The sequence below is a fragment of the Amia ocellicauda genome, chromosome 1 (assembly GCF_036373705.1).
Source record: "Amia ocellicauda isolate fAmiCal2 chromosome 1, fAmiCal2.hap1, whole genome shotgun sequence".
Lineage (NCBI taxonomy): Eukaryota > Metazoa > Chordata > Actinopteri > Amiiformes > Amiidae > Amia > Amia ocellicauda.
This window is the reverse complement of record NC_089850.1, coordinates 32,109,514-32,123,031: the sequence shown is the minus strand read 5'-3', so window position 1 is coordinate 32,123,031 and position 13,518 is coordinate 32,109,514. Positions and strand designations below refer to the sequence as shown.

The following is a 13,518-nucleotide window of genomic DNA, read 5'->3' as shown; positions in this document are numbered from 1 at the left end:
TATACAGTCCTGGAATACACATGGACAGGTAGTTTCTTAAGGGTCTCTTTTCATTGAGGAAAAAAGGGTCTTGCAGGCTGTGTTTTTCACTGCAGTAAATGTTAATCTTTTATGAAAATGACATTTATTAACCTCATTAGTAAGGAGAAGGAGCCAGTGTGTTTTTGTTCCTTAAGCTGTACATGAAGTAGACTTATCTTCTTTCAATTTGTTTTTTCAGTGCACATTTCTATTTCTTGTGGATATTATGAGAGAGTGGAACATTTTTTAACAAGAGCACAGTGGCAGAATGATTTGGAATATGTCTACCCGGAGACAAAAAAACAAACTTAAAGGAAGAATAGGTGGCCACTTGAGGAGAGATCTGTGACATGTGGGATTGAATGCACATTTGTTGGTACAATCACCTTGCAGGACTTCCAGGTTTTGCACAGTGTGAGCTGAATAGAAAGTGTCCATGGCGGGCATATCATGGAACTCATCTGGATTAATGCTCCTTTTTGTATTGTGGCCGAGTCAATAATTAATCGAAGTATTTAAAAATGCATTGACGTAGCTGTCACTTAATGCACTCTCTCTGCTCGGTCTCTGCAGCTAATCCTGTGAAATCCTTCACATCCTGCCAGTGAGTCAGTTTTTCTGGTAACTCAATAGGAGTGCAGCTTTTTCAGTGCCCCTCTAAACCGACACCTTCCCTTCCTTCTGCCGAGTGGTTTTAGTTACAGGCTTGAGATCTAAAACCCTGTGTACCTAGTTTCCTTTTCAAAGACTCCTGATTAGTTTCTATTGTGTGTCAGGGGGACATCTGACACAATGAGCTGGAATCTAACATCCCACTTTGACAGTCTGTCAGTTTCTGCATGTGATACTATACAAGTCACTGGGCACATTGCCAGCCGTTAGCACCTCCTATGTATTTATACTCTTTAATATCCAGTACCATTGCTTCTCAACATCTCATGATGCCTCTTTTTAGAGTACATTCTGTGGGTTTTTATCATAGTGAGACGATTCAGATTATATATGTGATTAAAAGTACAGTAGTGGTTTTGGTGCATAATTTGAATAAATTGAAGGCAGCAACGAAGGGTAGGTTTTGACCCCTTGCAGGTTTGGAATGCATTAGCGAAGATGATTCAAAGCTTTTACTGTAATTGAGGTCAATTCCCAATGTTTTGCTGAACTTCCAGAATTCAAGAATTGGAATTTAAGTTTGAATGGAATAGATCTTGAAGATACAGAATTGGAATTGGAATCAAAGGAAATATAATTGAATTACATGAATTTCCACTCATTTTAAAAAGTCAGATGCCACATTTAATCTATACATCACTATAAACCATACTGATTGTAATATAACTATTATATAATTTCAAAGAAGCATGGCTCGAAGGCTTAAAAACTATAGTAGTCCTTAATTATGTAGTTTTCATTATTCATCTGTTATTTAATTTGGTTCTTCATTCCTATAATGCTACATATGAAAAAATATATACATTACCTATAATGCATGTAATCAAGCACAACTGAATGAAAAGTAATTACCTGTCTTGTATAAAAAGGATGTTGGTGTTGTACTGAGAGGATTTGGTTTGTGCTTTTCATTGGATTGGATTAAGGTGCTTGGCTGTTTGGAGACCCCATTTGGCTGCCCTGACTTTGGCTGCTTTGGAAGACTTCCTGATTTTAGTATGTGAAGTCTGAACTGGCATAACTAATATGAGATTTGGATGTCCATTGAAAAATAACGGTCTGGGTAATAATAAAAGGTCTGGGAAGACTTTGGCCCTCGATCACTTTGAGGCAACAACAAGCTGGTGGTGACCATGCAATCTTAAATAGAGAATCACCTTGCCAAGTTTGAGAACATGGAGTGTTTCCAGATGGCTGCCACCCGTGACCCACGTTTCAAACTGGATTGGTGCATGGGTGAAGAGAGGACAAGTATCAAGGAAGTGCTGACAGACAAGGTCATTCTTCTCTCTCTCTCACATGCTCACTCTCGCTCTCTTTCTCTTAAAATGGCTGCTATGGCAAAGGATTCCTCACCCCCACCGAATAAGCACACAATACTTTTTGCATACGTGATCAGTTAGATTAAATTCCAGCCTACTATGCTTATGCTTTGGGGATGCCAATCCTGGAAGAAAAAACAAAACAGCTTTAGTAATTTAGCCCAACTTGCCTGCAAAAGCCTTATACCTCCCTCATCTGCCTCACTTTTTAAGTGTGGCAGGCATATTCAGGTCAGAGAGGTTTTAAGTGATAAAACATTTGAGGAACTTGTGATGATCAGCTGTAACGATTAGCAGTAACAGTACAGTCATTGTATGGTCTAGATGAGCAGTGGCAAGGTGCAGACCCATGTGAGTGACAGAACACAGAAGCCTATCGTTAGCTTTGTCATTCATTTTCAGCTCTTCTCATTGCATTCAATGTTCGATAGTCACCTTTTAATCAATTTTCTAAGTAAAAAGACGTTAAACATTTGTCTAAATTAAGAAAGATTAGTAATAATGTGTCAAACAGTTCTTGGCAACAAGTCAACATTCCCACAGTTTCCTGAAGAAATTCAGAAATTCGTTTTTAGCTCTGATGATTAATAGTTTTTATTTTTGGCGGTGATGTGTTGTTTTCATGGTTTTAGGCTAAGTTCTGCTTTTTTTTTTTTGCTCCAGTCATTGAAGTAATGGATTCCATAGATTATAGAATACGTATAGAACATTAATATCACATTGAATATGCTTTATTTATGGAGTCTAGACACCATTTGCATTTGATTAATTAGAAAAACTTGGGAGCATGACTTTATAATTATTTTGCGGCAGTTTTGCACTACTACCTTACACTGCATAAAGACTCGCACCTGAAAACTGAGCAGTAGAATAATTTACACTTTCTGCTGTCTTGGAAAATATGAATGAAGTATCATTTTGAATGACTCGCTGAAGCACAGTGTTGGTTTTTGGATGACTGGTTTTGTTGATGATTTTCTCAAAATAATGTAGTGACTGGGATTTTTCATTCCCACTAATTAAGATATGCTCTGTTTGAAAAGCCTCAGCATTGCAGTTTTTGTTTTCTATTTGAAATGACTTATTATACTGGAATATTGTCTCCAAATGAGTGTGTGTGTATGTATGTAATGAGATCCTGTAAAAGGAATGAAATGCACTAACATATCGGTTTGTAACACAACAGAATGTGAGATAGTCCAAGGGGTGTGAATACGTCCTATAGACACCATATATAACATTTCATATTGTTAATAAACTTGGCTTACTGCTGTAGCCCTTGCACTAGCACAGGTGGACTGAAGACAACACACTACAGTCCTCTGAACTGTGCATTATAAGGTGACCTGCTTCTTTTAATACTTAAAATATCAACAGCAGACCTAAGAGATCTGATGGAGAAACTGATACAGCACACAGAGATGGGTGTGTTGAGTTTTGTTCACTAGCCAGGAAATCTAGGTAGTTCTAAACCTACTAAATTGCACATTAAATGCTACTCACTTGGAAAATTTGAGCTTTTGTTTTTTGTCTTATTTAAAGAAAATATGTATTTTAAAAGGAAACAATGTATATGTAGCACCTTTTTGGTTCTGAACACTGCTGCAATACATTTGACAATTGGGTTAATAAGGAGGAAGCATCGGTGCAGTACAGTGCAGAGGAAAAGACGATGTAGAAGAGGTACCGTGAAATAATTTAAAAATTTGTTAAGAAAATACAAAAATCATTTAAGGTAATGTATTACTGTTTTTGTTTGATTGTTTAAGGATTTTAGTTGATTTAGGATTACTTGTATTTTTCTACAAAACAAAACAGATGCATGCAGATGTGGAATTAGGCTCTGATCTGCGTGTCTCTGCAAATTGACATTACACTCGCTGTTCTAACCTCAACTCAAGTTTAATATGTACAATTCTTTTGTTAATTTGTGCTATTTATAGAGGCACAATTTTCCCATTTTAAAAGATAGTGAGAGAGTGTGGTTTTGCATTTCCCAATACAGGATGTGTTCCTCTTTTTCTGTGATCAGTGTGAGAAGTGTTGATGTTTTAGATTTCGAGACCCTGTTGTGACTCATTTTCAGGGCAGTGTGCAGGGGGGTTAATGTGTTATTATCCATTCGGGTCTGACGGGGGTTCTAATAAACTTCTCCAGACAGTAGAGTCAAAAAGGAAGTGGTGTCTGTGTATTAGTGTACTCCCTTGGAGACATTTAAGGCAAACATGTAAAATATTTGGAAAATACAGTATATGCGGTGCTTGAGTAAGCAGAATAAATAGCTCAATTAAACAAAGCAGAACTGGTTAGCAAGCAGACCCCCTGCATATCATAATATTTGTCTGGTGGGAAGGCCTGTCGACACATTTACTGCATTCCTGTCCTTATTGTAAATCTAATAAATAAATCAATAAAAAACATTTCACAGGATAGTGAAACAAACCTAAGAAAATTTACAGACGAGAGGAGGTCATTCGACCCATCATGCTAGTTTGTTGTCCATTAATAACTGAGTGATCCAAGGATCCTATCCAGTCTATTTTTAAGTGTTCCCAAATTTTCAGCTACAACCACATCGCTGGGGAGTTTGTTCCAGATTGTAACATCTCTCTGTGTGAAGAATTGTCTCCTGTTCATGGTGATATTACCTCTATTTCAACTTTTCATTCAAACAAAAGATTAATGTATTTATTTTTTCTTGGCATTTGAGCACCTGTTACTGTAATCAATCTTTATATGAGTAAATGTTCCATTATCATCATTCATGTTTGAATTCCCCTGATTAGAGTAGTGTAGAAGGTTTGAAGAGAGACCATAGTCTAAGGTTCTAAGATGATTGAGTTCTGCTAGTTTACAGGATACAGCCGGGAGTTTGTCGTCACAGGGAATGCTCTGGTACGATGAATGTTGCCAGAAAGTTGACTTGTGTAATAAGGCCTTAACACGTTACCTTGACTGTTTTCTTTTCCCCGCACAGACCATGAGTGACAGACCATTCATCCAGAAGCTGTTTCGACCCGTTACAACTGATGGGCAGCCAAACACCTTAGGCGATTTACTGAAAGAAGTATTTCCTGCTGCAGTCACTCCTGACGGTACGTTAAGAAAACAAAATAAATCAGTCATACACATGAAACTATTGTCCCGCCCTTAAGTCAGTTGAACCCACTGCACTAAAAATATCTTTACAGGTTTCAATATTGCTTTTGGCCAGATTGATCTTAACACCTAGTATACTGTACATGATGTCGTTATTTATACTAAACCTTGCTTACTGAACTACTAAACAGCTTATTATAGTTGTACACAAAGCTATAAAGCACATTTCTCTTACCCTGTGCCTAACTTGATCCCTGAAATTTTAAATGGAAGGATGACTCTTTGCATTTTCATCACTCATCTAATAATGATATTGTTGATCCCCTAATACCATAAACAGGCATCACTTTCAAACATGCACAGTAAAAAAAAAAAAAAAAAAAAAGTCGCTATATATTAACATACACAGGTACACAGATAATTGCTGCTTGTGCCTGTCATAAGAGGAAAAGGAAAATGGCAAACTTCAGAGGTCTATATAAAAGAGAATTGTAAAGACACAGCCAAAACAGTATTTGTCTGGATCCCGTCAAAGGAAACAGATAAGCAAACAATGGGGTTCTCAGACAGAGTACCTGCAGCGTCTTCTGTACGGAAAACCTCCATCCCAGGCTCCTCTTTGAAGAGTTACTCATGCAGGCTGCCTTTTTTTTTTTTTTTTCCTCTCTGTCTGGCAAGATGAAGGCGAAAGTCTTTCTTTGTGTCTCATGTTTTTATTTCCATTTCCTTGTTAATGAAATCTCGACTGATCTTAATAAAATCAGCTTGTTTTGATTTTAGTTTTTTCTTTAGTTTTTTTGGCAGCTGACTCTCCTTTTGTCTCCCTTCTGTTTTGCTCATAATATTCTGAATATTCAAGTATTTGTATCAATTTAAAAAATAGAATGCACTCTGAAAGAATGGGTTCTTAACCTCTCTTGTATGAGGAAGCCTGCAGGCAGATTTGTCTCTATGATAGTTGCTGTTTATTTACTGCGTACCTTACTCTCTGAGACCATTGCTGTCTTTTTGTTCTTTATGGGGATGTTCCTTACCCACAAATGCTGGATTTAAACTTGCCTTTTTTAGGCTGGCTCTCAGCTTACTTAGTTCATATTTGGGAGAGTAAACACACCGGGACACTTGAGGCGTCCCGGTGCTCACCTTGATAGGGGGCTCAAAGCTGACTCTCAGTGGTGTAAACACAATCCTCCTTAGCAGGAATCATGCACGAGAGGAAAGTCAGGAGTGCGTGACCTCACTTCATTGTCACACGCCCACATGGGAAACAGGAACTGACAACAATAATAAACCACTTGTTTCTGTTCATAAATATATTTTAAAAAATCTTGTAGTTGCACTGTGACACTGTTGGCTTGCAGAAGATTTAAGTTATATTTTAAAATTGAACTTCAAAGGCTAGTGTGCCTTTCAAATTATTACGTACAGCATGAACATTTTCGATATAATCCACTTCATCTCAAATTTTTAAGTGAAGTCTAATTGTTATTATTAAACTAAAGGGTTTGTACAACCATGTATTCAAGATAGTTTAAAAAAGCCTTGATTTTTTCACAAATATTGTGCGTCTTGCTCCATCAATGAAAAAACAAAATAAGGCAAATGGGAAATGATGTAATGCTGTCTAAGGATGTTATCTGTTCCATCTGAATAAAATACTCCGATTGGTTGGGAGAGAAGGACTGTAGACATTCTGGGTTCACTGTGTAAGAAAAATAGCAGAAGGCTTTGATTCATGCTTTGTCTCATCCCACCTGAAACAGCATGGACGTTATATTGTTGAACAAGGGTATTGACTATACCAAATTGGGACAAAAAGGGGGGAAATAATTGGAGATCTAGAAAAATATTTAAACAAATTATAAAAATAAATTAAAGAAAAGGTAAGAAAAAACAATTACATGTTGTTTAAACTTTGATCTTGGGGCAAAATCCCCGAAAGGAAAGGTCAAGTTTTGGGCTTCATGTGTACTAATTTTCAGAAAGGTAATCTTTGTGTGGCTTTCAAAACAATCGAAACCGTACCCCATTTCTTAGAAAACTGAATGATCTTCAGGTAGCATACATTTCAAAATTAAAATGATGTTTATCAAAACGGTGTCATGTCTCATAAATTTAACATGTAGCATAGTACAATTTTCAGATACATTTCTCAGAAGTTTCCAATCTGCAAGGAATAGCAGGTTATGATGTCAGACACTTACTCTCTTCCTCGTTTAATAGAATAATAAATGCAGACCTGTGTGACTGAAAAATCTCTGGAAATGTGGTCGAGGGGAATCCCTTAGTTTTACTCAATTTTAAGTGCTCTACACTTACTGTAGAAGTGGAACAGATTAAGTCTTACATCTATGATTCCACTCTGGCATTCCCCTTTGTTTAAGCCAATTTTCTTTTTTTCATTTTTCTTTTTCTTTTTTTAAACCAGGGAATCATTATCATTATATTTTTTTCTTGTAAAATGCATTCTCCTCTATAATGGAGTATTAGAGGAACTTTAATCTATCTTTTTTGTATGTAAAAGAAAGGACATGGCTGATTATAATAACCTAATCACTGGAACACACTTCACTTGTCCCTGAAGTGAGGCACTGTCTTTAGAGCTTACTTGTATTGGATACAGTAGCACCTGGTTTACATGACATTTTTAACTCAACAGGGTTATACTATTACTTTTGGAATCAACTATAAACATTCGGATTTAATCAAAGTATTGGATTTAATCAGCATCAGATGTTTTCAGATTATGTTCATATACCAGGCATTTTAATTGTGCAGATACTGGGATTGGCCTGTAAGTAATGTCAATTTCATTATTCTATGAAAAAGGGGTAGATTATTTCAAATTTGACTGTACAGGATTGTTATCATGTTCTTGAATTGTACAATTACACATTTTTAAGTACTTTCCTTACTTTTTTAAAGATAACTTCTTGTCACAAATCAATAACATTTTAAATTGATTGTTTTTCTTGCTCTTCACAAATTTAAGAAAAGGCAAATCAGTATTAATTAGAGCTTAATATATAGAAGAAAATTAATATAATATAAAAGAAGAAGCCTTTTGGAAAAAGTGCAAATTACAAACGTTTCAGTGAAGAGTTCTGATAGTCAACTCTTAACCGAAATGTTTGTAGTTTGCACTTTCAGAGATGTAAAAGCCCCCACATATGCAAGGAATTAAAATACTTAGCTTAATTTAGTGGTGTTAAACACGTGTTCACCAAGCAATCATTAAAATCAAATATAAAATATAAAAAACAGGGTCAAAATATGTTCATAGGGACCTCACTTTCCACACTATATTCTGGCATTTTAATTCTGCCAAGTATAATGTCACAAAAAATCATATACAGATATAACATACACTGACTACACAATGTTGCTAAAGGTAGAATTTTATTTGGATAAATCATCACATTGTTTATATGATTTTTTAATGTGCTAAATAATGCTCTGTGCATGCTGCAGGTTTACCTAAGAGTCACACATTTTATTTTTTTATAGCTGATAACATATGTTGATTTCTCAAACATTTCAGAGTCTGACGAGAATAATTAAATGTATCAAATTTTATAGTTTAATTGGACCAATTAAGGTGCCAAAAACGGGGCTTGAAAAAAAAAAAAAAAAAAAACCTGGAACCCCTATAAAGCAATCAGATTAGGATTTCTTACCGTTTTATTGCTGATTAATTGGATGGCAGGACCTCTGAATATTGGATTCCAAAAAATCGCATCTTCTTATGCCACAATAGTGCAGTGTATTTATAATGTTTTCATTTTATTTTATTAGTAGGTTTATTTAAAAAAATATTTACCTGGAAATCTAAAGCACAATGTAAAACAAATTTTAATCATCAACATTTGTGTGTATTTTTTTCAAATTCACCAGGTTAAATGGCTTTTGGTTATCAGTGTCTTCATACCAGTTACAGTTTTCATAGCAATAGTACACACATATCGACACAACTGTACTGACATACATTCACAAATATTTATTCTGAAATTCCAAGAAAATGGGGAAAAATGTTTACTCTTATCTCTTTAGAAATGTAAGATGTCTTTACCTGTTATATTTTGCTCTGTGACAGAATTAGATTATATACCAAGAATTCTTAAACATTTCTGGTGTCAAGCCTTTGTTTTTATTCCTTGCCACCGCGTCATGGCATATAGAGCGTATACACTGTTTTTACAAATTCTGTGATCGTTTTTCCGAATGAAAAATTCTGAGAATCTTTTTTTTTTTTTAAATAATATTCTAAGGGGTTACTCTGTGTGTTTGACTGCAATGATTTAGTTTTTTTTAAACTTGTATCTCTTGTGTTATAAGAAATATACCATTATTTCTAATAAAGAAAGAAAGCAAAAAACCCCCACCTTTAATTAACCCATGGAACAGCCTACGCATATGACTTTTAAGTGTTTGACAGTGCAGCCCACTACCACTTCTCTCAGCCCCACATTGTATTCAGCAAATTACTGTCCAGGATGTGTGGGATGACATGAATTGCTTAACTTCCATACCTCATACAGCTTGCCGGGTTTCTCAGGTCTGTCTTGGTCAAGGTCATAGAGAGATTACATTAGTTCCTATTTTTCTTTTTTCTTTCTTCAAACCTTATGTTCAAATTAATCCAGTTCTTAAATGTTTTATTTGCCAGTAATATTCCTTACCAAGTGTTTTGAGAAATCTATTTACAACAACAACAAAAGGTTTACAACATACAAACCATCTATTATTATTATTATTATTATTATTATTATTATTATTATTATTATTATTATTATTATTATTATTGCTGCCTATCATTTATGTAATTTATCATATATGCTTCTATTACATAACATTTAATTAAGGATACTTTGTCATCTTAATACACAACGCACATGTTTTCATATACTCACAGAAGAGAAAGGAAGTACTGTGTACTGTAAATGTTTCTTTTTCCTTATTTTAATGCCAACCAGCAGAACTTAACTGCTCTTGGCTTCACTCACTACATCGTTTGGTTTGTCTCCCCTGAGTAACATAATCTTGTGGTCTTCTAACTACCTCTTAGCTATGACCTTGAAAATCCAATCCACACAAGTTGTGTGTGGTATGTAGTGCCTGAATAAGATCTCCAAGATCTCTTAGTTTCTGTCTTGTCGCCATAATACATTATGAAACCACAAACTTTAGCACCATCTACTTTAAATGACATAAAACGTGAAAAATACACATACTTACACACTTTCTGTTTTTAAAACTGGTATTCATAGCAATGTAGTAGATTTCATGAAAACCACATTATGTCCTCTTACTCTACATAGTTGCAATTTAAAATACTGTGCAGTACATTTGCAGCATTAAAGAAAAATGTGAAGTTCTATGTGTAGCATTGTTTTTAGGATGACGCTGTTCTGTATTGTCTTATGTAAATAAAATGAAAACCTTCACAATTTCCATGTCGCCACTAAATATAATCCATTTTTTCCATTCCCACTCCTTCAGACACTATTGAGACGAATTAATCACAAACTTTAACTTTACCTCCACCCTCAGAAAAAGTCATCATAACAAAACAGTTCCACCTTGATACAGGTATTACTTATACTAAGCTGAAATAATGCATACAGAGACTGTATGATGGATATATTATGAAATTTTCACACTGCTCTCGGGTGACTAAATACTTAATTCTTAGCATTCAGCTAAAGAAGGCCAGGATTAACCTGATTACTTACAGATAACTGTAACGTGAATAACATATTGGGAATGTATTCCATATTTTATGTATAAAATAGTCTGTAAGCCAATGCTTGGCCTTATTGACTGCTGTGGTCCTTTGGAGAGATGGCCTGAAGAATACTGTGTCAGTGTGATTGCATTAAGTTGGATAGCATTATGATTTTGTAAGATGTACGTGTCTAAATTCTGTCACTTATATATACTGATCAGAGTTTACTCTATACTTTTTTTTTTTTTTGATGGCCAATATGGCCGTTAATATTCCAGAATTCCGGCCATATAGAACAACTACCGGACATATGTTTTAAATAGCCATATAATAGCCTACATTTAAACCGCAATAAAACACAAATGCTATGATCCAACAAATTTATTTTATTTAAAGTAGTCAGCAGAATGAACTCTTCACAAACTTTGCGAACTGAGCATATAGGCTACAAAAATAAAATAAAACAAATAGCCTTGCTATTGTTAATTAAATAAAGATATTAGCCTACGATGTATGTCTCCTTGCCTTCCAAGCCCGTCAAATTAAATAACTTGAAAATAAGCTAAATGAACCCAGCTTTGCCCAGTCAGGATAGATTTCCCCGAATTCCCTGATGGCCATTTTACAGGCCATGTGGAATTTCAACCCGCCGTATCCACGCAGCGCTGTCGTCATCGTCACTGCATCTCGCTGACTTACATGACCAAACACTCAGTGATGTCTTACTGTGACAGCGAGCGAAGGCCTGCTGTTGTCTTGGCAACATATCTTATAGCTCACACAATATTAGGCTATTTAATATGCTATTAATCTATGTATGTATGTATGTATGTATTTATTTATTTATTTATTTGGCATATTTCCCACCGGACATTTTGGCCTTTGATATTTTCATCTGCCGGACAACCACACTTGATACCGGCAAAAAAGCTGACATTTGCTGGCTAACATAAACTCATCATGGTACTCTTAAGAATGAATTAAACTAATTAAGAAATAAAATAACCTGTAGACAAATCAAGAACCATGAGATGGCGATTAGTGGCATTAATTATGGTAATGAACAGTATGTTTAAATTTAAAAGATATTCTGTGGACCTTCTCAGAACATGAAGCAATGTTATTTAGATGGGTCTTAAACCTAAACGCTTTGCATACATGTCTATCATTAACTGGTTCAGATTCATGTTTCAGCACAGTCCCTCGACTCGAGTTGTTTATGATCTGTCCCGCAACAACAAGAAACAAAATATCTGCCTGACATGGTTTATATTTCAGGAGATTATACAGGTTAAAACATGCATGAGTGTTTCTGAGGACATTGGCAATTATGATAAGTTTACCTTCACATGAAGGTGTGGAAGTTAGCCCCAGCATTTCCTCCATATTTTTCTTTGTTAAGCATCGATTTTAAAGTATATTATTATAACCACATACTCCGACAGATCCAATATTCAAATCTGTAATTCCCACTTTGCTTCTTTGATGCAACCTGTTTCTAACCTTTGCAGGAGACATATTTTGAAAAGTGACTAACTGCTATAAAGATGTGGAATTCTATGGATGTGTTCCAAAGAAGTTGCCAGCATTTTTGATCTTACATGAGAATTTCATAAGTATTTTAAAAAACAAGGTAACACATTAGAAAACCAACAAACCAAAATAACACGATGTGATCTAGAAATGGAACATCGCTATACAATATAATAAATCTTTGTGTAGATTAATTAAGTTATAGTATGTATTGGTTATATTTGGAATAAGCATTATATATACCAATGTTATTGTTTCAACATCTCTTAGTAGCATTATTGCCATACAAGCTGAGCTTAAATAATGATTTTCCTGTGTCCTGCTAGGATGTTTTCCCTTAGTGCTTTAAGTCATTTCTTTGCTCTCAGCCTCTGGGCATTTGGAGTAACTTTCCCAAAACGGTGAATTTGCTTGATTCAGTTTTCCCCTGTACAGCAAGGATGACCCCTTCCAGCTATTAGTGTTTTCATCTTTTATAGTTCACTCTGTAATTTATTACCCTGTATTTATGCAACCCCTGCTTTGATTATATAACTGTGACAGGCCAGATGAGGTACATCACAATATCTGGTGCATATCGCTTTTCGCCTTGCTTTGCCAAGCAAGCGACCAACTAAAGTGGTTTGCTGAGAGTCGTCAACTTGTCTCTGAGATTTGTGTTGAGATGTCTGACACAGAATTCAATTATTTTTCTCAGTGCTTTGATATTAACACACTGAACAATGGCACTTTGTCCTTCCCAAACAGATTTTTTGCTGCCAGAATTCATAGTAAATGCAGTGTTTTGCATATATTTTTCCTTTCATTGTTTTTCCTCTAACAAAATACGTCATACAGCTACTGTATTGAATAATACATTTTTCTCTGCATTTTATCATTTCCTCCATTGTAGCATATAATTATAGTCTGAGATTATATACTTTTCATTTTGGAAGTTGTTTTTTACAGACAATTCAGGGTTATGCTTGAATTTGAGAAATTGTTAACTTACAAGCACTGTAATACTGTGTATAGTTGTTTTTTCATGATTAGTACCATATGTTAAATACAAAGCAGATGTAGAGAAACAGGAGCCTGTCAGTCAGTGTATGCCAGTATTTTTTTTACTGGGGGTTTCACTTGTGTCAAGGAAAAACAGGTAGTGTA

The 13,518-nt window shown here is 35.1% G+C and overlaps 1 protein-coding gene across 3 annotated transcripts in view; it reads left to right on the top strand.

Annotated features, from left to right (window-relative positions):
• atg5 (ATG5 autophagy related 5 homolog (S. cerevisiae)) overlaps window positions 1–13,518 on the top strand; it is a 52,555-nt gene that overhangs the window by 19,301 nt on the left and 19,736 nt on the right. For all 3 annotated transcript variants that reach the window (XM_066701950.1, XM_066701941.1, XM_066701960.1), the window contains exon 7: window positions 4,993–5,110. In XM_066701950.1, the coding sequence (XP_066558047.1) occupies window positions 4,993–5,110 (118 nt within the window). The remainder of the gene's footprint in view (window positions 1–4,992; window positions 5,111–13,518) is intronic.